We start from the raw sequence: 27,109 nt of genomic DNA on the forward strand, positions 1-27,109 counted from the left end.
GCATGCAGCAGGCAGCCGATCAATGATTCTCTCTTATCATTGACTAGTGGCCCAGTGCACGAAATTCGTGCACAGGAGGGAGGGGTGTCCCTCAGCCCAGCCTGCACCCTCTCCGACTGGGACCACTTCAAGGATATTCTACTGCCAGTTTACAGGGATTGGGCCTAAACCGGCAGTCGGACATCCCTCTCACAATCCAGGACTGCTGGCTCCTAACTGCTCACCTGCTCACCTGCCTGCCTGTTGCCCCTACTCATTCTGCCTGCTGGCCTGCTCGCCCCCAACTGCTCCCCTGCTGTCCTGCTCACTCCAAACTGCCTCCCCAGCTGTCCTGATCACCTCCAACTGACCCCCACTAATGGCCTGCTCGCCCCAACTGGCCCCCCTTCTGGTCTGCTTATACCCAACAGCCCCACCCCCCACCAAACTGATCACCCACAACTGCCATCCCCTTTTAGTCTCTAACTACCTCTACCTCAGCCCCGCCACTATGGCTTTGTCCAGAAGAATGTCCAGAAAGTCTCCTGGAAGGTCTCCCAGTCTAATTAGCATTTTATTAGTATAGCTAGAGGCCTAGTGCATGGGTGGGGGGCCAGCTGGTTTGCCCTGAAGTATGTCCCAGATCAGGGTGGGGGTTCCCTTGGGGCATGGGGCGGCTTGGTGAGGGGCCTGTGGTGGTTTGTAGGCCAGCCACACCCCCATGGGGTGAGGGTCCCCACTGGGGGGATGTGGCTGGCCTGTGTGAGGAGCTGAGGGCTGTTTTCAGGCTGACCACACCCCCTTCAAGGTGGAGGTCCCTGCTGGGGTGCCTGGCCAGCCTGGATGAGGGATGATGGCTGTTTGCAGGCTGGTCACGCCCCCCCTCCCCCCGGCAATCCAGGCTCCCAGCCCCTTTTTTTTCTTTTTTTTTCTTTTTCAAGTGCCTCCTTGAGCAGAGGCCAGGGCCGGCTGGAAGCAGGTATCTGGGATTTATTTATTTTCTATAATTGAAACTTTGTAGCCTTGAGCAGAGGCCAGGGCAGGCCAGGGCAGGTGGGAAGCTTGGCTTCCTCCATCGCTGGGGACAACCCAAGCCTCCTGCTCGCTCCAGCTCCATGGCCACCTCCATCTTAGTTGGGTTATTTGCATACTCTCTCCTGATTGGCTGGTGGACATGGCTGGTGGTTGTAGTGGAAGTACAGTCAATTTGCATGTTTCTCTTTTATTAGTGTAGATGTTTCTATCTCTCCCTCTTCCTTCCTCTCTGAAATCAATAAAAAATATATATTTAAAATAAATAAAAAATAAAAATGGATCAGCCACTACTGAACTCCAGCTGATTGTATTCATTCTGAAAAGCAGGCCTAATGTTGTGGGATCTTCCAATTTTTCAAGACTCCAGAAAACCAAGTTTGTATGTGAAATGTGATTTTTAATATTGGGTCTGTACAATGCTCGTGGACAAGATTCAGTCCAAAGGCCACCTGTTTGTGACCTCTGATTTATAAAGTCTTTAATTTATAAACATATTGTGCTTCCAACTGCCCTTGTAAATTTGGAAACGTTAAATGCATTTTTCAATAAGAGCAAAGTAAGTAGCAATTTGATTTCCAGACCCATTACACAGGTAAACTATAGTATTATCACCTACCCTCAATGATGAACAATATTTATATTAAACAACATATTCTAAGTTTTAACTTTAGACTTTGGAAAGTTCATAATGGTGGATCCAAGGGTAGTAAAAGGGAAGGAGATATCTGGGAAGAATTAAAGAAAACAGAAGGAACTATCTTAGGCAAGAATTCAGATACAGTTGTTAGATCTTCAGAATTCCTCTGAAGATCTGTGTCTTTTGAAGACAACAAATTTAATAAAAGAGAAAAGAAAGGAAAAAATATGTCTCAGTAGCAGCAAAACTAAAAAGAACTGCAGCCCCAGCCCCAAGGGTGTAGTGACCTCTAGAAGATTTCTGTCAGTTGCTCATAAACCAGACATCATAGAGTGAGAATGCCAAACAATTAGCCCTAACAAGTTATAAAGCCAAAAGTAAATCCTCAGGCCCACTAGAAGATTAAAATAAAATGCATTTTCTAAAAGTACATTTTATTACTAACATAACAATAAATTGACTATTTTTTCTAACTAAAATCCATCCATGAAAGCTTCTATAAACTCTAAATTTTCTACTCATGGATAAATACTCTACTTGGAGATTATCTGTAGAAAAGATTTAAACTCAGGAAATAAGTACTAAATAGTATTTCTGGTTCCTTTGCTAACACTTGGTTAATGTGTAGCTAAAGAAATGTAACCAAAAAAAAAAGAAGGAGGAGGAAGAAGAGGAGAGGAGGAGAACAGGAGGAGGAGAGGAGAGGAGGAGGAGGAGGAGGAGGAGGAGGAGGAGGAGGAGGAGGAGAAGGAGGAGGAGGAGGAGGGGGAGGGGGAGGAGGGGGAGGAGGAGGAGGGGGAGGAGGAGGAGGGGGAGGGGGGAAGGAGGAGGGGGAGGAAGGAGGAGGAGGAGGGGGGGAGGAGGGGGAGGAGGAGGAGGGGGAGGGGGAGGAGGAGGGGGAGGGGGAGGGGGAGGGGGAGGAGGGGGAGGGGGGAAGGGAGGAGGAGGAGGAGGAGGAGGAGGAGGAGAAGGAGGAGGAGGAGGAGAAGGAGGAGGAGAAGGAGGAGGAGGAGGAGGAGGAGGAGAAGAAGAAGAAGAAGAAGAAGAAGAAGAAATGTAACTATTTTAACACTATCCGAAGAAGAAGAAGAAGAAGAAGAAGAAGAAGAAGAAGAAGAAGAAGAAGAAGAAGAAGAAGAAGAAGAAATGTAACTATTTTAACACTATCCGAAGAAGAAGAAGAAGAAGAAGAAGAAGAAGAAGAAGAAGAAGAAGAAGAAGAAGAAGAAGAAGAGGAAGAAGAGGAAGAAGAAGAAGAAATGTAACTATTTTAACACTATCCTAAGAATAAACAACTTAAAAAATGAAATCTGGGAATTTTTGGAAGTCAATTACTGGAGATGGTTCATAATATGACTTTATTATATAATCTGAAGAACAGTCTGCAGGGAGCTTTTTGGTGACTTGTTTCTGAAGATCAGTGGATAAATGCTCAGGTCAACATCAAGACTACTTTATTGCTCCTAGGTAAATGTAATTAGGAAAATAAATCTGCTACACAGAAAAAAAAAATCATATGTAATCTTAATCCCAAAAGGAATGACCACTTTATAGACTGACTTTATGGGTACTTCTTCCCAATTAACATGGAAAACTAAGATTCTGCTCTAAGTACCTGTCACTTTTCAAGTTTTGGATTATCTGGGTGTCTGTTCCCCTCCATTAATATGAAAATCAAATGTACAACATAATTTAGAAAGAGTGCTAATATTATGAGGTTATTAGGACTTTTTAAGTCAGGAGATATTCAATGTTTTCTGTTGTTTACTTAACTAGATGCCAAATCCTATTCAGACAGAACATGTTCATGCTTCAGAATTATTTAAAAAGAATCATTAGCCTATAACATATTGTCTAGATTCACTGACAAAGAAAAAGCTCTTGAGTATTTTGCATATTTCTTGGTTTGAATAATATAGGTACCATGGTCCATCAGGCAACATGGAAAGTAAGAGGAAAAAGAGTAAATAGAAATGAGCGATTTCAGGTTTTGAACCTGAACAAAATCAGTCTAAGAAATGATATTAGACTGTTGCTAACAGAAAATGTTGACATTTTTATTGATTATAATACATACCTTGCTGAGCTAAAGTTGATCTTAGCATTCCAGTCTTTGACCAGATTTTTACTTGTCCATCTTCTCCAACTATAAAGAGAAAATAATTTATATTTTTAGCTATAAGAAATAAATTAAGCCCAGCCAGCGTGGCTCAGTGGTAGAGCATTGACCAGGAGATTGAGGTTCCATACCCTGTCAGCGCACATGTCCAGGTTGCAGGCTCGATCCCCAGTAGGGGGCATGCAGGAGGCAGCCAAACAGTGATTTTCTCTCATCATTGATGTTTCCCATTCAAGTACTAACCAGGCCCTACTCTGCTTAGCTTCTGAGATCAGACAGGATCAGGAGCATTCAGGGTGGTATGGCTGTATACTCATTGATGTTTCTATCTCTCTCTCCCTCTTCCTTCTTTGATATTAATAAAAATATATTTTTAAAAGAAATAAATTTAAACATTACATTTACATATAAAATTTGGACAAAATTTACTCTAATTAAATGACAGTGCTTCATAACTATATTATTTAATTGAAGTTATTTTGAAACAACTTTATCAAAGTTGACTAACTTCTATGACAAAAAAATTTATTTTTTTCCTTTAATATTACAAGACTTATGAGTATATTGTTCTAATAATGCTTTCATTTTCACTGAAATCTCAATTCTAAAATTCTAAGTAAAGTGCTTTCAGCCTAATAAGAAAAGTTACAGCCTGATTCCAATGAGTCGGGGACTGAATGGGTAAAGTAGTAGGCTCTATTTTTTAACAGTTTGCCTGCAAGAGTGAAAAAGAAAGAGGAAGTTGTAGCTAGAGAAGTTATTGGTTAACAGAAGGATTTGTACTTCTTTTTTCTCAATTTTCAAGATGGATGACATCTTAACCTTCTTATGCGCTAAAAAAGAAACCACTGGAAAAGGAGAAACTCACTGAGAGAAGTCCTACAGAAGGCCCAGGGGATATGTGTGGTGACTTTAAAACATATACACAAATTCCTTGTTATTCCTCCTTTAAGAGGTGGAGCTTAATTCATCTCTCCCCTTCAGGGTGGACTATAGTTAGTGACTTGCTCCTAGTCGAATGTGGTGGAAATGATGAGTATAACTTCTGAGGAGGATCATAAAATACAGGGTGTCCCCCAAAATGTATACACACTTTAACAACCGATAGCTCAATTTTGAAAGTGAAATGTATTTTAATAAACAATGCCCTTATAATAATTCAAAGTGTGTGTATACATTTTTTGGAACATCTTACATATTGTGGCTTCTATCTTGTTCTGTCATGGAGAGAAGCCAGCTGTTATGTTGATAGAATACCAACTAGCCCTATGGAGGGGCCCAGGTGGTGAGGAACTAAGGCCTCTGCCATGAGTCAGAGAAGAACTAAGAGCTCTTGCCAACAGCCACGTGATGAACAATCTTCGAAGCTGATCCTTCAGCCCCAATCAAGCTTTCATATGATTGCAGCCCCATCCAACTTCTTGATTCCGGGACAGAATCGCCCAATTAAACTGTTCCCTGTCCCACAGATAATACATGATTATTATCTTAAGTCACTAGCTTTGGAGTAATTTGTTATGAAATAATAGATAATTAATAGGTGAAGAGGAGAATCCTTGCAATAAGACAGGAGATGGGAGAGAGATGGAAGAGGATAAAGGTCAGTTAAAAGAGAATATTTTGAATTTTAAAATTTTAAAGAATTACAACTTTTATTTACTCTCTACGTGAACATTCCAACAGCATTTTTGACAGAATATTCTCCATTAGTCATATTATAAAACTAGTACTTAATGTGACATTCTGAATTATAACATTATATAGCAATCTAGATCAATACTGTGCTAATTATTCACTATTACATAATAAAATACTATTGCTAAGAAAATATTCTGTTCCTTTGGAAATTTTTCTTTTAAAAATTCACTTAAAATGACATTTTTGCAGACAACTTACCTGTAACCAAAGCTGTTCCTTCATAATTCCATCTTCCTGCCAGTACTGCTCCACAGTGAGCTTCTACACTTTTTTCCACTCTTCCTAACTTAGAAATCAGATGAAATTTACCTAAAAAAAAATTATACTTGAAAATTCTATTTCATTAAAATAACTTATTCAATTAACAAACATCTGTTAAATTTAACAATTGCTAATCCCAAATTTTAAAATACTTGCCTTATGTGATTTTACACTGTGTCAGGCACCAGGTAGACAAAAAAAAGAGTCTACTTAGTTGCTGACCTCAAAAAGTTCACACAGGGTAGGGCAAAGTAGGTTTAGAGTTATTCAAATGGAAAATAATACAATAATTAATAAATAAAAGCCTATTATAAAAGCCTATTATACTAAGTGTCTGACGTATATAAGTCAACTATTCGGTTGACTGCTTGACCAGTCACTATGATGTACACTGACCACCAGGGGGCAGATGCTCTGACTGGTAGTTTAGCTTGATGCTGATGTCAAAGGGACAAAATAAAATATCTAATTTGCCTTAGATATTTTATTTTGTTTCAATTCACTTTTAACTTATGGCTTTCAAGATCTGGCCTAATATTAACAATTTATTAAAAATATATTCAAGCCAGCCGAAACTGGTTTGGCTCAGAGGATAGAGCGTCGGCCTGCAGACTGAAGGTTCAATTCCAGTCAAGGGCATGTACCATGGTTGCGGGCACATCCCCAGTGGGGGGTGTGCTAGAGGCAGCTGATGGATGTTTCTCTCTCATCGATGTTTCTAACTTTCTATCCCTCTCTCTCCCTCTCTGTAAAAAATCAATAAAATTTATTTAAAATATATATACAGTAAATATATATATGTATGTATGTATTCAAGCCCTAGCTGGTTTGGCTCAGTGGATAGAGCATCAGCCTGTGGATTGAAGGGTTCCATCAGCCTGTGGATTCAAGCCCTAGCTGGTTTGGCTCAGTGGATAGAGCATCAGCCTGTGGATTCTGGTCAAGGGCACATGTCCGGGTTGCAAGCTTGATCCCCAAGGGGGGCATGCAGGAGGCAGGCAATCAATGGTTCTCTTTCACCATTGATGTTTCCATCTCTCTTCCTCTCTGAAATCAATAAAAATACATTTTAATATATATATATATTTAAGTCAGATGCTTAAGATGGCTTTAAAACATTTCTCTGAAGAACTCGAATACAAATGGCTTAAAACATTTAACACTTAGCGCCCTGTGATTCTTTCACTGACCACCTACTCATTCTTCTAATAAAGTCTTTCCATCTTTTTTACACGCAATGTACATTACTTGTAGCTCTGTTGCAGCATTTTTTACTAGGCTATGATTCATTTCATGGCAGGGGGCCATGTCTTAGTCATATTTTTATTTGCAATATGCTTTTACATATTTTTATTTGCAATATGCATTTGTTAAATTTAACCAATTCTGTAACCATGCCAATAACTAAAAATAAGTAGTAAATAAATAAATTGGGCCATTTTGACATTCTTTTTTAAAAAAATATATTTTATTGGTTTTTTTACAAAGAGGAAGGGAGAGAGATAGAAAGCTAGAAACGTTGATGAGAGAGAAACATCGACCAGCTGCCTCTTGCACACCCCCTACCAGGGATGTGCCCGCAACCAATGTACATGCCCTTGACCAGAATCGAACCCGGGACCTTTCAGTCTGCAGACCGATGCTCTACCACTGAGCCAAACCGGTTTCGGCCATTTTGGCATTCTTATCTTTCTCATTCATGACAGTAATCTACCCTTTTCCTTTATCCACCCACCTACCTACTAGCACCATTAGTACCATCTATTTTTCCCCATATTTTCCTTTTAAGTTTATAATTACCTCTGGGTCACTTTTCAATGTAACAAATACTTTGAATTCAGCTGTGCTATTATTCTCTTTATCAGACTAACTTAAAATTACAGAGAAAATATGAGAGGAAACCTCAAGAAAGGAAATTACGACGATGGCATATAGTAAGTGGACAGCTAATCCTGTGACCATTATTTTCTTTATCCAGGCCTGTTTCACAAAATGTTAAAATACTACTGCCTAGCACAAGAGATCCACATTGATCCAATGAATAAATGCAACACCAAAGAGACTAACCAAATAACTTGAACTATAAATGAAGAGTCCAGAAATTATCTTTCAACCTATTCCACATTTTAGAAATTGTATGTATTTTAGTCAATGACACTTCTTGTCATAAAATAACAAATACTGACTTTCTAACAAGAGCTAAAACTATTCTTGCTTCCTATGACCTCACAGAAGACATACATTGGGACAACTAAGGTCAGCTTTTGGCACAGATTTAGCAATTAATAAATAAATCATTGGCCTTTGTATATTGGCTGACTATTACAAACTAGAGGCCGGATGCACAAAATTCTTGCGAGGGGCTCAGCCATAGCAGCCTCAGCTTCGTACAGAAGGTCGTCCAGACGGTTGTTCTGCTGTCCGGTCATATTAGCATATTAGCTCTTTGTTATATAGAATTGCTTGAATAGCACACTCAGAATAAAGCATAAATATAAAATTACAGAAATCAACTTTAAAAACTGATAATTATTCATTTACTAGTAACGTTTTCAGTTCTTTTTTCTCTCCAGGTTTTCTATAAATTCGTAAAAGTTCAAGACCAAACTAGAAATCAATTAATTTATTTCCAATTATTTGCTAGGGGTGAGTTTGGGAAGAGAATAAAATCAATGTGACTATTTTGTTATTTATTAAACAAAGAATGGACACTTTGGATAAACATGGATGTTTAAATCCTGAGGTATAAAATTAATCTCGTTATTAAAGACTAGAGGCCCGATGCATGAAATTTATGCAAGAGTAGGCCTTCCTTCCCCCAACTGCCAGCACTGGCTTCCCTCTGGCCAGGCTTCCCTCCAGCAGCTGGCAGGCACCTGGGACCTGGGCTCCCCTTGCAGCCCTGGCTTTGTCCGGAAGGTCATCCCGGAGGATGTCTGGTCTAATTAGCATATCATGAGTTTATTATTTTAGATAAGCTAAAAAGAGGAAAATGTCATAAAAAATAAAAAGAACAAAAGTGGTAGATTAAAGTTATGTGGAACACATTTTTTAAAGTTAGAAATGCCTTAAGAAATGCCCATGGAAACATGAGAAGGCTTGGAATAGGGTGCTAGAATAAAAGGGCACATGAGCACTTTTGCAGACTGCTTAACAGCAGAAATGGTTTGGCAGATGACTGCAAAAAGCCACAAAGAGATCAGTAACTGCTAACTTCTGATTAAAAAAAATGACTACACAAATTCTTTTTAAAGTGGGATTTTAAAATGGACACATTAACTAATAAGAGAATATAATGATTCTTTGAAGGTATCTAATAGGATGTATGAAAATATCAACTTTCACTATGTATAATTTAAAGAGTGTTTATTGCCTTTACAAAAGGTTTTATACCAGAATTCCCTTACATAGCAGCTCCCCCCAATGCATTTTAAATAATTCAATTCTTATTATAACGTAAATCTTTTAACACAGTGTTAAAGAAATATCTCCTCTAAAAAGTGGGATACTACTACACAAAATGTTCAAAAAGATATAAAAATACTGGAGACAGAATTACTGGTGAGACACAATACTTAGCAAAAGTCTGCTTTCTGTGCAGGAGCTGCCCCTCAAACCCAGGGATGTGTTTTGAACGTTTTACCACTATCACCACAGAACAGAGAGGGGTGGACAAAGGAAACCCTGGAAGAGTGATGAACAAACTCAAAAACTGTCATCTTTTCTGCCAGGGTTGAAGGAGAAAAATTAAGAGGAGAAAGTTGGTGGCAACTAGAAAAGAAAATCTCTTGAACAATGAATTAAATCTTGAAAAAAAATTTAAGTATGAACTGACATCACACAAAATGAAAAGGCCCTAGAGATCTGCTGTACAACATTGTGCTTACAATTAACGATACTGCACAGTACGATTAACAATTTGTTAAGAAGGCAGATCTCGTTATATGGTATTTTCTTTTAACCAGAATAATAGGCTGGGTTTGTTTTGTTTTTTTAAAGCACTGGGTTAACAAAGAATACAGCACTGATATCTAAAATGACCTCAGATCTTTATCTGGCAGGAAACTCCTCGACCACCTCCTGATGGCATCCACTTTCTTCTTTTTTTGAACATTTCTTTTTCTTTTCTGGATGCTGCTTTCTGTCTACCCTTCCACTTCTTTTCTTTCTTCTATCGTCACTTTCCCTCTCTTTCTCAAGATACCAGGTAGTCCTCATCCTTACCTTGGAGAAAACACTCAACTCCTCTGCTTTAGTTTTCCCTTCTTCTCACATCTAGTATGTGGCATGTTATCTTATTTGTTGTTTTTTTTTATTCAGTAAACCCCAAAATAAAATGATACATTCTATTTTCTTTAGTCATTATGTAGTTTTCCTTAATCATGTAAATTTATCTTTTAAATTACATTTGTTTTACTTTAAACTTCTTTTCCCTATTAGAAAGTGTTTTATCTAAAGCCAATGTAAGATAAAGAACCAAGCACTTATTTTTTAGTTAAGTATAATTAAGTAAGCTTAATAATTCAGAAAAACTCTCAGGCAACAGAAACCATCAAGACTAATTAGGTTTAATATTCATAGTTGCCAGATAAGTCAATCCTCATATACTGTTGAGTTTAAAAAGGAAAATGCAAACAAAATATGTGATATGCCACCTTCTGTGTAATATTTTAAAAAGGTGAAATGAGAAAATATACATGTATCTGTTTATTTTTGTCAAGAGAAATACAGGAAGGATAAACCAGAACTAGAGACTGGTTGCCTAGAAGGAGAAAATAGGAACAAGGTGTATGGGATTGGGTGGGTCAGGGTAGTAACTATGCTCTGAGTAAATGTATTTTTTAATACAGTTTTCACTTCATGGAATCATCCATGTTAATGTTTAACATATTCAAAGATAATCAAATCAACAAGAATGGGGGGCCTTACATGGAAAACAAACAGAAATAAATATACTTATCTATATCTTAAATGAGTAACATAACAACAGTTAAGCAGGGGGGAAATGCAGGTAATTTTTATACACGGACTTTGACTCTATAGTCTCAGTGTAAAGATAACAACAGTAAACACATGAATTCTAATTAAGTTTGTTTGCAGTAGTATGGGTTAGTAACTTTGAAACAACCTACTGTGTATTACAGAATTGAGTAAATGAGTAAATATATTAGGAATAATGAAAGTCAGGCTTTCTCACTGTTTTCAAGTGTGAAGAAAAAGACCCTAGAATTAACCCCATTGTGTTGAATTGGAGCTGGTGGTATCAGAATTAACTCATGGTTTTTAGTAGGGAAATAAAAAAATGAAGGGAAGGGAGATAGGGAAGAAGGAAAAAAGAGAGAAAGGGAGAAAGAAATAGCTGTAGATATGTGTGATTTTTTTTTTAAAGTTATGTAAATGTTTAAGCGAATTCTTTTTTTTTTTTTATATATATATTTTATTGATTTTGTACAGAGAGGAAGAGAGAGAGATAGAGAGTTAGAAACATCGATGAGAGACAGTCATTGATCAGCTGCCTCTTGCACACCCCCTACTGGAGATATGCCTGCAACCAAGGTACATGCCCTTGACCGGAATCGAACCCGGGTCCCTTCAGTCCCCAAGCCGACGCTCTATCCATTGAGCCAAACCGGTTTCGGCGATATGTGTGATTTTTAATATTCATTTTTATTTATAATTCTTAGCTCAGTCCTCTGAAAGGGCCTTGAAGTACACATACCACTTTGAAACGAGCACATCTTGCACTCGTATCTTAGTTTTTAAATATCATTAAGCACCAAATAAAGAATAGGAAAAACAGATGATTTGGGGGCTGAGACTGGGAAAGTACAATATGAGCCTAGAATATCTTGTGCCAGCAAAGTAGTGCTGGAAAACTGATGAAGACACATTACCCCAACCCCCAAAAGAAAAAACAAAGATTATTTGAGCTAGTTTAATGGTGCTCCAGCTGGCCAAATGTGAAACAATTTTAACATCAAAATTTAAAAATAACGGTAACAGACCGTGGCTGGTTTTTGCTCAGTGGGTTGGAGCATCGTCTGTGCATGGACAACTAATTGATGTTTCTTACATCTTACATCAATGTTTCTGTCTCCCTTTTTCTCCTTCCCACCACCTCTAAAATCAATCAGTCAATCAGTAAAAATAAGGGTAGCAGGATACTAAAGAAATAAAATAAGAATCTATGAATCTAACTGATAAAGCAAACAAATAAATAATTGGTAACATATGGGAGGCTCTTCCCTGCAGTAGAATACCAACTGAACAATACGGAAGGAATTAGAAAGTTTTAAAAAAATTACCATTTGGCAACCATCCTATATAATAAAAGGGTAATATGCAAATTGATCCTAACAGCAAAACGACCAGGAACTACTGGTCACTATGACACACACTGACCACCAGGGGGCAGACACTCAATGCCGGAGCTGCCTCCTGGTGGTCAGTGTGCTTCCACAGGGGGAGCACAGCTCATGGTTGGCCAGAGCAGCGGTGGTGGCAGGAGCCTCTCCCACCTCTATGGAAGTGCTAAGAATATCTGACTAATGGCAGAATGGGCCAAAGCGTTAGTTGGAAATCCCTTGAGGACTCCCAGGCTGCCAGAGGGATGTCTAACTGCCAGCTTAGGCCTGATCCCCCAGGGAGTGGGCCTAAGCTAACAGGTGGATGTCCCCCGAGGGTTCCCAGGTGCCAGAGGGATGTCTGACTGCCAGTTTAGGCCCTGTCCCCCAGGGACTGGGCCTAAGCCATCAGTCAGACATCCCCCAAGGGGTCCTGGACTGCGAAAGGGCACAGGCCAGGCTGAGGGATATCTCCGGCCCCTCATGCACCAGAACCTCTAGTCTTAGTAATAAATGATTCAGCCAAGAATTATCAATAGATGCTAACTGAGATAGTGGGAGGAAGTTTGAGAAGAAAGAGAACATTTTTGCATAGTCTGAATATATTCTTTCATAAATTATTTTTAAAAGAAAAAAGTAGTAACTTTATAGTAGATTAATTTAGTGAATATACCTTTTGAAAAAATGAAAGTTAACATCACTAATAATGGCTTAAACCAGCATCATGAATCTCCCAATCTAATGCCCTAAGTATTGATGTTAAAAGCATGTTAACTAAATCTAACCATGAGAAAACAGCCAACAAACACAAATTGAGGGACTTTCTATAAAAATAACAGGCCTGTATTCTTCAAAACTGTCAAGATTAGCCCTAACCGGTGGATAGTGTCAGTGTGCAGACTAAAGGGTCCCAGGTTTGATTCTGGTCAAAGGCATATACCTTGTTTGTGGGCACATCGCCAGTAGGGATTGTGCAGGAGGCAACTGATCGATGTTTCTCTCTCATTGATGTTTCTAACTCTCTATCCCTCTCTCTTCCTCTCTGTAAAAATCAATAAAACATAAATTTTTAAAAACTGTCAAGATTAGAAAGACTGAAGAGTTGCTCCAGATTAAAGGAGACCAGAGAGATGAAATAAAAGCAATTTGATATTTAATACCAGAAAAAAAATTTTCCAGGAGAAACCAAGATGGTGACATAGGTAAACACCTAAACTGCTGCCTCGTACAACAATTTCAAAACTACAACTAAAAGATAAAACAGACATAATCCAAAACCACAGAAAGGCTGGGTGAGTGGAAATTTTACAACTAGAAGGAAAGAGAAAAGCACACTGAGACTCAGAGGAGCTGCAGAAGGCAGAGGTACGGAGGCACGTGCACGAACAGAGCTGGCAACTGAGTACAAGGCTGGCTTTCTCAATCAGGAGGGAGACAAAAGCTCCTGACTGCTCCAAACTCCAGTTCCAGGTGAGACTCTGGGGACCCAAACTCATATGGGGAGAAACTGGACTGTCTGGCAGCAGGTGAAACTCAAGGGCAGCTTTCTCTCAGAGGTGCTTGCAGCAATTACCGCGGGACACTGAGACCAGGGGCCGGGGAGCTTCTTAGGGAAGGGCTAACGGGAAGCCATTGCTGTTTGCTCTGCCCTGAGACTCCACCCCATCCAAGTTGAGCACAGAGACTTTTGCATATGAATGGCCTGGTCCTTTGAATTCTAAACTTACCTAAAAAACTGCAGCTGAGTCAGTGAGACCCAGAACATCCAAAAGAAGGCCCAAGGCCCTGCAGCAGCTTGCATTCCTTCACAGCTGGGCCTCATCTGGGCACCTCCAAAACCCAAACAAAGAAGAGGAATCTACAGATCTCTCTGTAGCTCCTGCTGGGTGGCTTCAGGCAGAGGCTAAATTAGCACCACCTTGGCAAGAGCCAGTGTACTCACGGGACAGAGTAGGAACATCCAGATTACAACTCTTCACATCTATAAGGGACACACTCAGGGGGAAGACGCAGCACCAAAGCCCCACTAAAGCAAGTGTTGTGTCATAAGGATGTCAACAGCACAGAAGTTCTCCCATCATAGACACAGCTGATCCTCACAGCCAACTGGCCTGGAGGCCAATTCCTCCCAGTGATACCAACAACAATCAAGGCTTAAATAAAACAAGACTGTGAACACAGCCCACAAAGGGGTGCACCAAGAGTGTCCACCTCAGGTAATTAGGGCGGCTGAGCTACTAGGCCCTATAGGACACCTAGCACACAAAGACACCCTACCAACTCAGGGAAGCAGCCAAAATGCGGAGACAAAGAAATAGGTCACAAATGAAAGAAATGGAGAAAAGAAAACGACTGGATTTAGAGTTAGAGTTCAAAACCATGGTTATATGGTTTTTCAAGTATTTTCTAGAAAAGGCTGATAAATTTAGCGAGACCTCGAGGATATGAAAAAGGACGAACTATAAATTAAGCATACACTGACTGAAATAAAAAATAACATACAGCCGAAACCAGTTTGGCTCAGCGGTAGAGGGTCAGTCTGCGGACTGAAAGGTCCCGGGTTTGATTCCGATCAAGGGCATGTACGTTGGTTGCGGGCATATCCCCGATAGGGGGTGTGCAAGAGGCAGCTGGTCAATGTTTTTCTCTCATCAACGTTTCTAGCTCTCTATCTCTCTCCCTTACTCTCTAAAAAATCAATAAAATATATTTTAAAAAATTTAAAAAATAACATACAGAGATCCAACAGCAGACTAGAGGATCCCAACAATCAAATCAAAGATTTGAAATACAAAAAACACCCAACCGGAAAAGAAAAAAGAATCCAAAAAATATGAAGACAGTGTAAGGATCCTCTGGAACAACTTCAAGAGTACCAATGTTAGAATTATGGGGTGCCAGAAGAAGAGAGAGAGCAAGATACTGAAAACCTATTTGAAGAAATAATACCAAAAACTTCCCCCACCGGGTGAAAGAAATAGGCTTACAAGTCCAGGAAGTGCACAGAATCCCAAATAAAAGGAATCCAAAGAGGATCACATCAAGACATATCATAATTAAAATGCCAAGAGCAAAAGACAAAGAGAGAATATTAAAAGCATCAAGAGAAAAAACAGTTAGTTACCTACAGGAGAGCACCCATACAATTGTCAGCTGATTTCTCAACAGAAACTATACAGGCCAAATGGGAGTGGCAAGAAATATCCAAAGTGATGAACAGAAAGAACCTACAATCAAGATTACTCTACCCAGCAAAGTTATCATTCAGAATTGAAGGGCAAATAAAGAACTTCACAGATAAGAAAAAGCTAAAGTAGTTCATTACTGCCCAACTGGTATATGAAATACTGAAAGGTATTCTTTAAGAAGAGGAAGAAGAAGAAAAAGGTAAAGATAAAAATTATGAACAACAAATACATACCTATCAACAAGTGAATCTAAAAATCAAGTGAATAAAAAATGATGTGATTAACAAAATAGAGTGGTGAATATAATAGAATCAGAGGCATAGAAAGGGAGTGAACTGACAATCCTCAGGGGGAAAGGGGTGAGGGAGGTGCAAAAAGAGACTGGACAAAGACTGGTGCAAGAGATCGTACACCTATGGATGAGGACAGTGTTGGGGGGGAAGGGGTGGAGTGGGTACTTGGTGGAGGAGAGCTATGGGGGGGGGGGGGAAGAGGAACAATTGTAATAATCTGAATAAAGATTTATTTAAAAATTATATATATATATAAAAAACCTAAAAAAATTCTATAAAAGACATTATTAGGATAATTGTTAAAAATTTAATATGAACTGCAGGTTATATAATAGTATTGCATTAATGTTAAATGTCCTGATTTAGATCAAGGTATTGTGGTTAGGTAACAGAAAATCCTTATTCTTAGGAAATATATTGAAGTACTATGGTTATAAGGCATGTCTGTAAATAACCACCACATACACTTTTTTTCTTTGTGGTGGGGGACAGAGAGAGAAAGGAGAAAACCAATGAGAAAAAACATGGAACAAAATGTTAACAATTAGTGAATTTAGATAAAGAATATGTAAGAGTTACTTGTACAATTCTTGCAACTTTTCTGTGAATGTGAAATTAAGTCAAAATTAAAAGGTGTTTCCTTTTGAAGCCAATGCTTCATTTTATCATCTGAAATTAGCTAAATTCTAGCCATGGCTCAGAATCAATTTTCTAAACACCAGGCACTATAAGTACTTTTACACAATATCTCATTTAATCAAAAAAAGTCACCAGAAGTTCTGTCTGTAAAAGTTGTGGCATCTGATGTGCTCCTCAGCCATAAAACCCCCTTCCTCGTTGTGGTTACAAAAGCCCTCTTTTCTTTCTTTGCCTTTCCACAGTGGCCTGAGGCCTGCTGTGCTCACTCAGCGTCACATTCCCTTAACTAAAGTGATTCACACAGTGATGGGAGAGTGATCCATGATCTCCCAGAACCCTCTCTGCTACTTGCCTGATGAGATATTGAGGAAGAAACTCTCTCTCTGCTAATATGTCTTTCCTAGGAGGATGAGACTTGGGCTATGGATTGCCATCATGCTCACCTTGTAGGGAAGGCCTATCCAAGAGCTGGTGAGAACAGGGCCTGATGCAGTTGTGCTTACAGATCTACCCCTAGAGCTAAGTGAACCAAAAAACTCCAACTGTACTTAAGTGTTAGCTAAGTAAGTTTCTGTTACTTTTGATGAATGTACTGTTAATTGACAGAGTACGTAAAGTGTCATACAGACAAAAATAATTCATTTTATTTCTAATTAAAACATTCCCTTAAAAAGGTAGAAAATCATGCTTTTTACTCACCAGTAATAAAGCTATGTCAAATTTAATACATCTCCAACTCAATAAGTAGAAATTAACATGTACTAGAAAATAAAGATAGCTTATTGAATGTGCCCATATTTTTATTATGGTTATGTCATAAAGTTAAATTTGAAGAAATTAGACACCAAAATTGGTAATAGCTTAACAACTAGTAAGAGAACACAGAAAAGGTAAAGCTAAACATTCAGATTCAATCCCACTACACACCAGTTGAATTCACTTTCTTCCATCACAATAGTTTTATAGTTTAAACATAAACCAAATGACTACATAGAAAATGGTCAGAATATGTGGATGAAGGTATGCAGATCCAAAAACATCAGTTTTGTAAAACCATTCAAAGCATAAGTCACATTACCATATCATGTCTTCTAAATACCAAGATGAGCATATAGCATTAAAAACTTACCATCAGAACTTGTGAGGACGAAGCTTTCTGCTTGAGTTTGTTTCCTGGTGCCTAAACTTTTTGGAAACCAGTGGAGATCAATTGGGTAAATATCATCAGGAAGCTTCACTATTTGACTTGTTTCACTGGTTAACAAGTTCCACCTCACTATTTGGTGATCATCACTGCATGAATACAGCTCTTCCGCATTAGTCCAGCCCACACAGCTTACTAATTCTTGATGTGTCACCATGTTAAAGAACAACACACAAAAGTCTTACATTTTAAATAATCTTCAGATGCAGATTATAAGTATAAAATCAAACATTTCAAACTTCTAAATGTGTTCTCATTTTATGACTTTCATATATTTTCTATTTAAAGAAAAATAAACATCTAACCAAAACAGTTGTAAAAATGAAGAGCAAGATAAAAATAAAAAATCCAGATGCCAAGAGAGAGGAAAAGAATTAACGAAATGAAAAATATTAAATTGTGTTATAAGATATTCCATAAATAAGACTTAACATGACAAAGCATCTGAGTAAAATTGATTTAAGTACAAATAAGAGAAATTATACCTTCACTCAAAAGGTAAAACAAGCAGACAAGATATTATAAATTCAATAGGTTTAATCAAATTCTAATTTGGTGCTTTTCTATCTCAGATAAAGGAACATATTTTTCTTGATTTCAAATTTGTTTCAGATTAACGTTTTGTTAGATAAAATAAAAATAAATTACTAGAAAAATGATCTTATATTTGGATGGTTTCCCAATGTCAAATTGCTACAAAAATTGTTTACCAATTTCTGTACTTATCCCTTTACAGACCTATAATAAAGTCTGCAGATACTTTTAGAAGCACTGGTATATATAAAAATGAAGGTGGAGTCGCCTATTATATCTTCCTGATAACATAATCAGAAATTCTTGCTGACAAAATATAAGGTCACATGTTTGAGAAAATAGTTATAATTTCCATCTTCCTACATCTTATATAATAAAAGCCTAATATGCAAATTGTCCCCTCTGGCAGTTCTGGAGTTTGCCTGCTATGACATGAGCTGACAACCAGGGGATGGCACAGAACCTAGCGGGTATTGGTGACATAGCGCTGACAACAGTGGAGGCGCTGCCGGCCCCAATGGGCCCCGATGAGAGCAGGACCGCAGAGGGATGATGGATCAGGTGAGGAGGCAGTGCCAAGCCAAGGTGGATGCGAGCAGGCCAGATCGCCCCAACGATCATCATCCCACAGATGATGACCAGCAGCAGCAGCGGGGCGCAGGGTCACCACCCAGCTCCCAGGCAGGCACTGAGGGAGAAAGGGCAAATAGTAATATTAAAATATTTCTTCTAATTATTTTCCTTTGAATGTGCATGAGTCTATGCACCGGGTCACTAGTCTATATATAAGGCTAAGCGACCATTACTACTAGTCACTATGATGCACACTGACCACCTGGGGGCAGATGCTTAATGCAGGAGCTGCCCCATGGTGATCAGTGCGCTCCTACAGCCAACTTCCCGTGGCTGGCCAATCTCCTGCAGTCCCTCTCCCCAGTCAGTTGGCCCCAATTGGCCCCAATTGGCCCCAATTGGGACTAGGTGAGACAGCTCCAATCGGCCCCTATCACTGACCAGGCTGAAGAATCCCACCCATGCATAAATTCATGCACTGGGCCTCTAGTGAAATAATAAAGCTCTGACTGCTCAGATTTCTCTAGCTTGTTCTCCATTTTATCATTAAGGAAGTGTGAAGAAATAAAGCAAAATTCATCTAAAAACATATCACACTAGCAAAGAAATTATTTGTTTAAAAAAAGCTTCTCTTTAAGATCCTACTAGACTAAACAAAAATTATTTTTTATGTACTTAAGTACAGTACTTAAGTATAGTAAGAAAAATGTCAATAAGAATTTGAAAGTAAGATTTAGAGCAAATAGTTTGCTTTGGAGAATTACCTGCAACACATGATCTCAAATATTTCAAAAACAATTTAGTTAAACTGCCATTAAAGGAATGAAAAAAACCCGCACCCATTATCCAAACAGAATACAAAATAGAAGAAAACTTAACAATACTCTAGTAAGATGATCACAGTAAGGTCTGCAAGTGTTAAAAAGGATATGCTTTGGTTCTTTTAAAAGTGATATCTTCAGTCTCATGCTTCCACTTTCCAGCAAAGTGTTTAAATGCTACTTGATTGCATTCACTGTAAAAATAAAAATTAGGGGGAAAATATAAAATCTGCATTAAAAACACATGTATACACACACACACACACACACAATAAAAGCAAGCAAAACATCTTAGGGCCCAAGGACACTGAAACACACTTCCAATCCTGCCGGTATAAAGACATATAATCAATGTGCTAATCCTGCCAAGGGGTGATTGGAGGCCTTGGGTTGGACTCCAGAGGCCGCCTACACCCTGCCTGAAACATTCCTACAAGTGCAGAGCACTAAATCTGGTCAGGTAAATAATCTCCAAAAGCTATCCAGAGGTCAAATCAAAAGATTCCGTAAACTAGGCCCTAGCTGGTTTGGCTCTGTGGATAGAATATTGGCCTATGGGTCCCAGGTTCGATTCTGGTCAAGGGCATATGCTCCACAATGAATCTCTCTCATCATTGATGTTTCTCTCTCCTCTCCTCTCCTCCCCTCCCCTTTCCTCCCCTCCCCTCCCTCCCCTCCCCTTTCCTCCCCTCCCCTCCTCTCCCCTCTCCTCTTCTCTGAAATCAATAAAAATATTAAAAAAAAAAAAAAAAAAGATTTCGTAAACTGGGAACCCCTCAATGGCAAATCATTATTGGTCATGTTGAATACATTAGAATAAATTCCCAAAATGTGATTGAGGGCTAAGAAATTAAGGGCTTTAATTCTGAGCTTTAATAATGTGGAAATATTATGACATCGTCAACCTAGTGGTCCAATCTGAGGTTTTCATTCTATTGGAGGTAGATGTACTACCCCAACATTTATGATTTCCATAGTGGCAATGTGAAAAATAAGGAGTTATGTAGGCAGAGGTAATAAAACCCTTATAAAAATTACTGTACATGAAAATCACAGTGTAATTGACAAGTAAAAATCTAGGAAAAAAAAGAGTAACACTTCCCCAAATAACCAGGTCATCAAAAGATACAAATCTGCTGTAACTGGTTTGGCTCAGAGGATAGACATCAACCTAAGGACTAAAGAGTCCCAGGTTCAATTCCGGTTAAGGGCACGTACCTTGGTTGTGGGCACATCCCCAGTAGGGAGTATGTAAGAGGCAGCTGATCGATGATTCTTTCTCATCGATGTTTCTAACACTCTATCCCTCTCTCTTCCTCTCTGTAAAAAATCAATGAAATATATTTTTTAAAAATATATAAATCAAGAAAATGCTAAATTGTCTGAATTCATTTTATAGTTACGGGATTCTTTCTGAGTAATATCACTAACCTAAAGAGAAAATTAATTAATTAAATCAAAGTGTAATTAAAGGAACAAAATCCTCTTCACCAAGTAGAAAATTACTGCTAATTACATCCAAGGATGTGCTGAGTATAGATAAGAATTCAGTAGGCCTCCCTTAAATAACTTATTCCCCCTAATCCAGGAAGGTTTTTAGATCAGCAAGGTGCTAAACACAGTTGTATTTCAAAGCATCTTTTTCACTTATTCTACTCATAAATTTGTTAGACTGGGAGGAAAAAGTTGTTAAAACCACAGAAAAAAATCTGAAGTTTTATGGTCAGCCAATATGCAACTAGGGTAAAAAACTTCTCTTCCAGTTCACTCAGCAAGATTTCTGTTCAATACCAAAGTATGAAACTATGTACAGCAGCCAGAAAAAGAATACAGTATCTTACCCACATACTTCATAGGCTCACTTTTGGTCCTAAGAGTTTCAACATTGTTCTCAAAACTCCTTCCCCATCTCCCTTCAAGCATACTTATGAAATTCTGCTTTTTCACAATAAGTCAAATTCACCAAGCTTATAAGGTCTTTAAAAGAATAAAAGCAGGTAATTGTTGCTTCTGAAAATGATAACACAAATGACAAGAAAAAAATATATATAAAATCAGAATATACAATTACAGCCAGAAATTTGAAAGATCTTTGACAAAGACATGATGCAGTCTAGATCAAAGTGCCTCAAACATGAAATCCAGAATAATTAGGAATAGTGTCCCACCAAAGCAATCAAATCTCATCTAAATAGTAAAAGCAGTAATTTTTTTTATAAGAAAGGAATCTCCAATGATTCAGAAACAAGGTGCCAAGGAATTACAGAAAGAGGAACATGTCATTCTAACTTTAGGAAGATTCTCCTTTACTCAGAAAGATCTTTCCTATACATCCTATTTTTTTGTTGTTGTTGTTTATTTTTAATCTTTACCCAAGATTATGTTTTTATTGGTTTTTGGTTTTTGTTTTTTTAGAGAGAGGAAGGAAGGAGGGGTGGTGGGAAGGGGTGCGGGGGGGAGAAAGAAAGAAACATAGATTGGTTGCTTCTCATATGTGCCCTGATGGGATGGAACCCAAAAACCAGGTAAGTACCCTGACCTAGAATTGAACCCTCAACCTTTTTGTGCACAGGATGAGGCTCCAATGAAATCGGCCACCCAGCCAGGGCCCCAAACATCCTATTTAGCTGAGATCATTTGCATGAAGGATATGTGCATTCTGGTATGAAGCTAAATAGATAAATAAAGAAATAGTATTAGCACTTAACTAATTCAGAGAAGTGCAGAGCTGCCAGAGGGCTGCACTGAGGAGGTTTTTATCTGCCCAAAGGCATTGGTTATCAAGGATCTGACTAGTCAGTGGTACTGGGGTGGGGGTGGGGAGTGGGGAGTTGAATGAAGAGGGGTTGGGGGGGAGGTAATAAAAAGAAAGTTTCTTAAGTATAGGTAACTTGATCAATTTCACAACTTTGTAAAGGAAGCACATGAGAGCAACTATGCCTTTGCTACCAAAAATCATTTATAACTTGTCTTTGCTCTAGTGTGGGTCAAATTTCATGGAGCTTAAAAAGCAAAAACATGCTCAGCAAACCCTGACAGTCAACAACCGAAATATCGTATACTCCAAATCTGGCCACTTCTCAGCACGTCCAGCACAGTCCAAAGTCCCCGCCATCCCCTGCCTTGATTATTGCAGTAACCCCAGAACAGATCTTTCTGCTCCTACACTTACTCCCTTAAAATTCTAAATACAGCAGCCAGCAATGCCTTTAAGACTAAATCAGATCCTGAAGGCCAGTATGGCTAATACGGAGTGCCTGAAGGGAGTGGCAGGAAATTAGGGGAGAATAGAGGGGGTACAGATCATGCAGGGGCTTGAAAAACCACAATAAAAGCTTCAGATTTTCTTCAGCAATGAAGAGATTGATCTGACTTATGTTTTTTAAAGTGCCAATATGGATAATATATTTTAAAAGCAAACAAACAAAACAACAAAAAAAAACAGAGCAAGGATGAACAAAACTGGAAGGAGGGAGGCAAATTAGGTTTTCAATAATCTAGAAGAGAGATGAAAGATGTGGCTTGGATAAGAAAGACAGTAGTGGTATGACTGATATGAAGAGGTCACATTCTGAATATATTGTGAAATAATATTCAATTTCATTCAAATAATATCCAATTTCAATAGGATTTATTGATGAATTGAGTTTGAGAAAAGGAGGAATAAAAAATGACTGAAGCTTCAATAGATAGGACAGAGTTGCAATTTACTGACATGAAGATTGAGGGAGGAACATGTTGGAAGATATAAAAAATTCTTTTTTGGATACACGTTAAATTTAAGGAGCTTATTAGACATCCAAATGGAAAATTCAAGGAGATGCTGGTTATACAAGTCTGGAGTCAAGGAAATATCAATGAGATATCAATTTGAGGGTTGTCAGCGCAGAGATCAGGTTCAAAGCCATGATAAGATGAGTCTACCCAGCAACATGAAAAGGTGGCGTAGAAGTCCTTGTAGAGTCTGAAGTATTGTCTGCATTAAGATTCTATTTTTGTTTTGTTTCGTTAACCCTCACCTGAGGATATTTTTCCATTGATTCTTAGAAAGAGTGGAAGGGAGGAGAAGAGACAGAGATAGAAGCACTAACAAAAGCAGAAAATTTTCAGTCAGGAAAGAGGGAAGACAAGATTTGTCAACAAGAACGTGTACCTATCAATAAGCAGCAGAAAAGCCTCAGTGGTGAACAAGAATATGAAGGATAGATAAGAAATGCAAGAAGTAGATCATAAGCACATTAATACCAATTTCTTTTTTAGTTCATCTGCATATTAGCTAATCCTTGGCTAACAACTATTGATGTTAGTAGTTGAAATTAATGGTTTGCTTTTAACTACCCAATGTCCCATGTTTAAAAGTGCAATTTACATCAACAGACTTCTAAATGGATAGTTCTGAGCAGGCTCCTGTAACTTCCCCAGAGGAGAAAGGAGGGAAAGAGCAGATCTTTTATTCAGATTGGTCCTACCATAGAACTATACAAGATCTCTCTTGTATGACAGACTCATCATTTCCAAGGACAGATTCAAAGACACAGCAAGTAAAAGAAACAAGTTTTCAAATGGCAGTATAGTTCAATTACAAAAAGCCTCTAACTCCCACCCCACTCCAATTCCCATATGCATTTGCTAACGTGTAGGTATATGAATAACATGTAGTGTGATATTTACATTTCCTTGCAATTCTAGTTATCATTATATTAGCTAGCTCTTGCCACATACTTTAATATTATTTTATTGGCTATATTTATAAGCCTTTCATAGGATGTCCTAACAAATGCAGTGTTTATTATTATTCTAGCCAATAAACCATGTGATCTATAAATTTTAAAATAAGCAGTTATCTTAAATTCATCGTTTTAATTCATCAACTAGCATAAAAGAATCACACTCAACTAATACACGAGAGTGCTATGCAACTATTTAAAAAATGAGATGAATCTGTATATACTAATATAGAATGGTGTCTATAATATGTTAAATGATGAAATATACACAGCAATATTATGTAATTCAATCCCCTTTGTGTAAATAAAAAGGCATATATAAGCTATTGGATACTAAAATATTTTCTGGGAAGATATATACAAGACATTTAATGGAGATCTTTGTGAAAGTAGGGGCACTAGAATGCGAATGGAAGCTTTTAATTCTCATTTTATGTTTCTGTACTGTTTGAAGTTTTTACCATGTTCATACTATTTTATTAATCTACTAGAGGCCCAGTGCTTGAAATTTGTGCATGGGGTGATGGGGGGTGTGGGGGGTAGGGACTGTGACCCTGAGCCTAGCTGCACCCTTTCCAATCTGGGACCCCTCGAGAGATGTCCCACTGCCCTTTAGGCCCAATCCCGGGATTAGGCCTAAAGGGGCAGTCAGACATCCCTCTCACAATCCAGGACTGCTGGTTCCCAACCACTCACCTGCCTGCATGAATGCCCCTAACTGCTCCTGAGTGCCAGCCTGATCATCCCCTAACCACTCCCCTGCCAGCCTGATCAACACCTAACTGGTATCCTGCTGGCCCAATTGCCGATAACTGCCCTCCCCTGCTGGCCATCTTGTGGCAGCCATCTTGTATTTTGGAGTGATGGTCAATTTGCATATTACCTCTTTATTATATATGATAATTCATATATTTATTACAATTAACTGAGTGATAGGATTATGATCCAATTGTATTTTCTTCTGTATGCATTTCTGCATTTTTTTAAAAACCTAATAAATGTTATTTTTTCATGAACTCACCATTCTCATTCTCTTTGCAGTCTCTCCTACACTTGACCCCTTCTTATAGTGAACCTCCCTCCTACTGATCTTCCACATACTGTACATTATTTTTCCTTATTTAAAATGGGGATAATAATACATACTTCACAGGTTGATTATAATGAATGAGATAAGTACCTAAAATGTCCAGTTAGAGCCGCAGCAGACGTGGCTCAATGGTTGAGCATCAACCTATGAATCAGGAGGTCAGGGTCCAATTCCTGGTCAGGACAAACGCAAAAGTTGTGGGCTTCATCCCCAGTAGGGGACATGCAGGAGGCAGTAGATTAATGAGTTTCTCTCATCACTGAAGTTTCTATCTCTCCCTTTTCCTTCCTCTCTGAAATCAATAAAAAATATATTTTATAAAATAAAATGTCCAGTAGAATACTGAAACATAGTAAAAACTTAATAACAGTTACCTATTTGTAGTGCAAATTGGTGTTTTTGTCACCATGCATATATTCACTCCTATTCCAGCTCCGAAGACTTTCTCCTTGAAACACTGACTTCCTTGCCCGTAGCTCATGTGGCTGAATGAGGTCAGCATGAGACTCAGGCTTAAACCAATTAGAGCATTCTATTTCCTTTGCACACTGTTTCACAGGTGGCTCAGAACTTTTACTCAAATAAATGACAGAGAAGAAAAACTCTGTTATGCCCAGTCATTAATTTTAGATTTGGGGCTAAAGTTACTGTAGCTAACTTACCATAGCAGGGAGGCAGCCTCGAGGTGCCAAAAGCCACTATTGCCAAGATTATGGCGTGCAAAGCAGAGCAAAGAAAGAAACCAAATCCTGCTGTCTTTGTTTGAACACTGAATCCAGTTATACTAACCTGTTCTTTTTGTTTATTGGAACCATTTTTTTTTTTCTTAAGACAAATTGCATTGGGTATTGTGTCAAGAGTCCTACCAGAAACATTATTAGAAATATTTATTTTTCCTAGATTCTAAGAATGAACATTTTCTGATACCATTCCCTCTTTATTCACAATCTTAAAAAACTAATCTATTTTTAGTGTTCTAATGATCTTTATAACACTATCTCATCCAATTTTCTCTCTTGAGCTATATTCTCTATTGCTACTTTCCATTAATACATCTTTCCATAAACCCAACAAACATGAATAAAAACAAAGTCCTGTTTAAAAATGGTCCTTTCCAGCCGAAACCGGTTTGGCTCAGTGGATAGAGCGTCGGCCTGCGGACTGAAGGGTCCTGGGTTCGATTCCGGTCAAGGGCATGTACCTTGGTTTCGGGCACATCCCCAGTGGGGGGGGGTGCAGGAGGCAGCTGGTCCATGTTTCTCTCTCATTGATGTTTCTAACTTTCTATCCCTCTCCCTTCCTCTCTGTAAAAAAAACAATAAAATAAATGTTTAAAAATGGTCCTTTCCAAAAAAAAACCTGTTCTGCTTCCTCTCTCCTATTTTTTCTGCAAAATAGGTGAGAGTTTCAATAAGGTTAGGTGAGCGTTTCAACAAGGTTAATGTATTTGGGGGCTTATGTTGGTAAGAGGGATATTCATTACTATCTGTTCTGTGTCTATATCCAATTTATTAATCTTGAGTAGTATTCTCTACTTATACATAACTTACAGAAGTTGATGTTTATTCATTTTATTACTTAATATCTAATTAACTCAAATATTTACAATTACAAATTTAATATTTTTAAACATTTACCTGCAAATTAACTTCACCTTATGAAATGTGACCGCATTAGAAAGCAAACACAGCATATCTACACTAATAAAAGAGAAAGATGGCCAAAACCGGTTTGGCTCAGCGGTAGAGAGTCGGCCTGCGGACTGAAAGGTCCTGGGTTCGATTCCGGTCAAGGGCATGTACATTGGCTGCAGGCACATTCCCGGTGGGGGGTGTGCAAGAGGCAGCTGGTCGATGTTTCTCTCTCATCGATGTTTCTAACTCTCTGTCCCTCTCCCTTCCTCTCTCTGAAAAATCAATAAAATTTAAAAAAAAAAAAAAAAAAAACCTTTAAAAAAAAAGAGAGAG

The 27,109-nt window shown here is 38.4% G+C and overlaps 1 protein-coding gene across 3 annotated transcripts in view; it reads right to left on the minus strand.

Moving 5' to 3' along the window:
* IFT80 (intraflagellar transport 80) overlaps positions 1 to 27,109 on the minus strand; it is a 90,929-nt gene that overhangs the window by 60,083 nt on the left and 3,737 nt on the right. Inside the window, exons 2-6 of one of the 3 annotated variants that reach the window (XM_084876017.1) lie at positions 25,233 to 25,434; positions 19,436 to 19,519; positions 17,323 to 17,544; positions 5,667 to 5,777; positions 3,729 to 3,797 (exon numbers count right to left, since the gene is read on the minus strand). In XM_084876017.1, coding sequence (XP_084732143.1) covers positions 3,729 to 3,797; positions 5,667 to 5,777; positions 17,323 to 17,544; positions 19,436 to 19,472 — 439 coding nt within the window. In that variant the 5' untranslated portion in view covers positions 19,473 to 19,519; positions 25,233 to 25,434. The other 2 variants (XM_084876016.1, XM_084876015.1) reach the window with 2 other exon arrangements.

The sequence above is a fragment of the Pipistrellus hanaki genome, assembly GCF_964339955.1.
Source record: "Pipistrellus hanaki genome assembly, chromosome: 2".
Classification (NCBI taxonomy): Eukaryota; Metazoa; Chordata; class Mammalia; order Chiroptera; family Vespertilionidae; genus Pipistrellus; species Pipistrellus hanaki.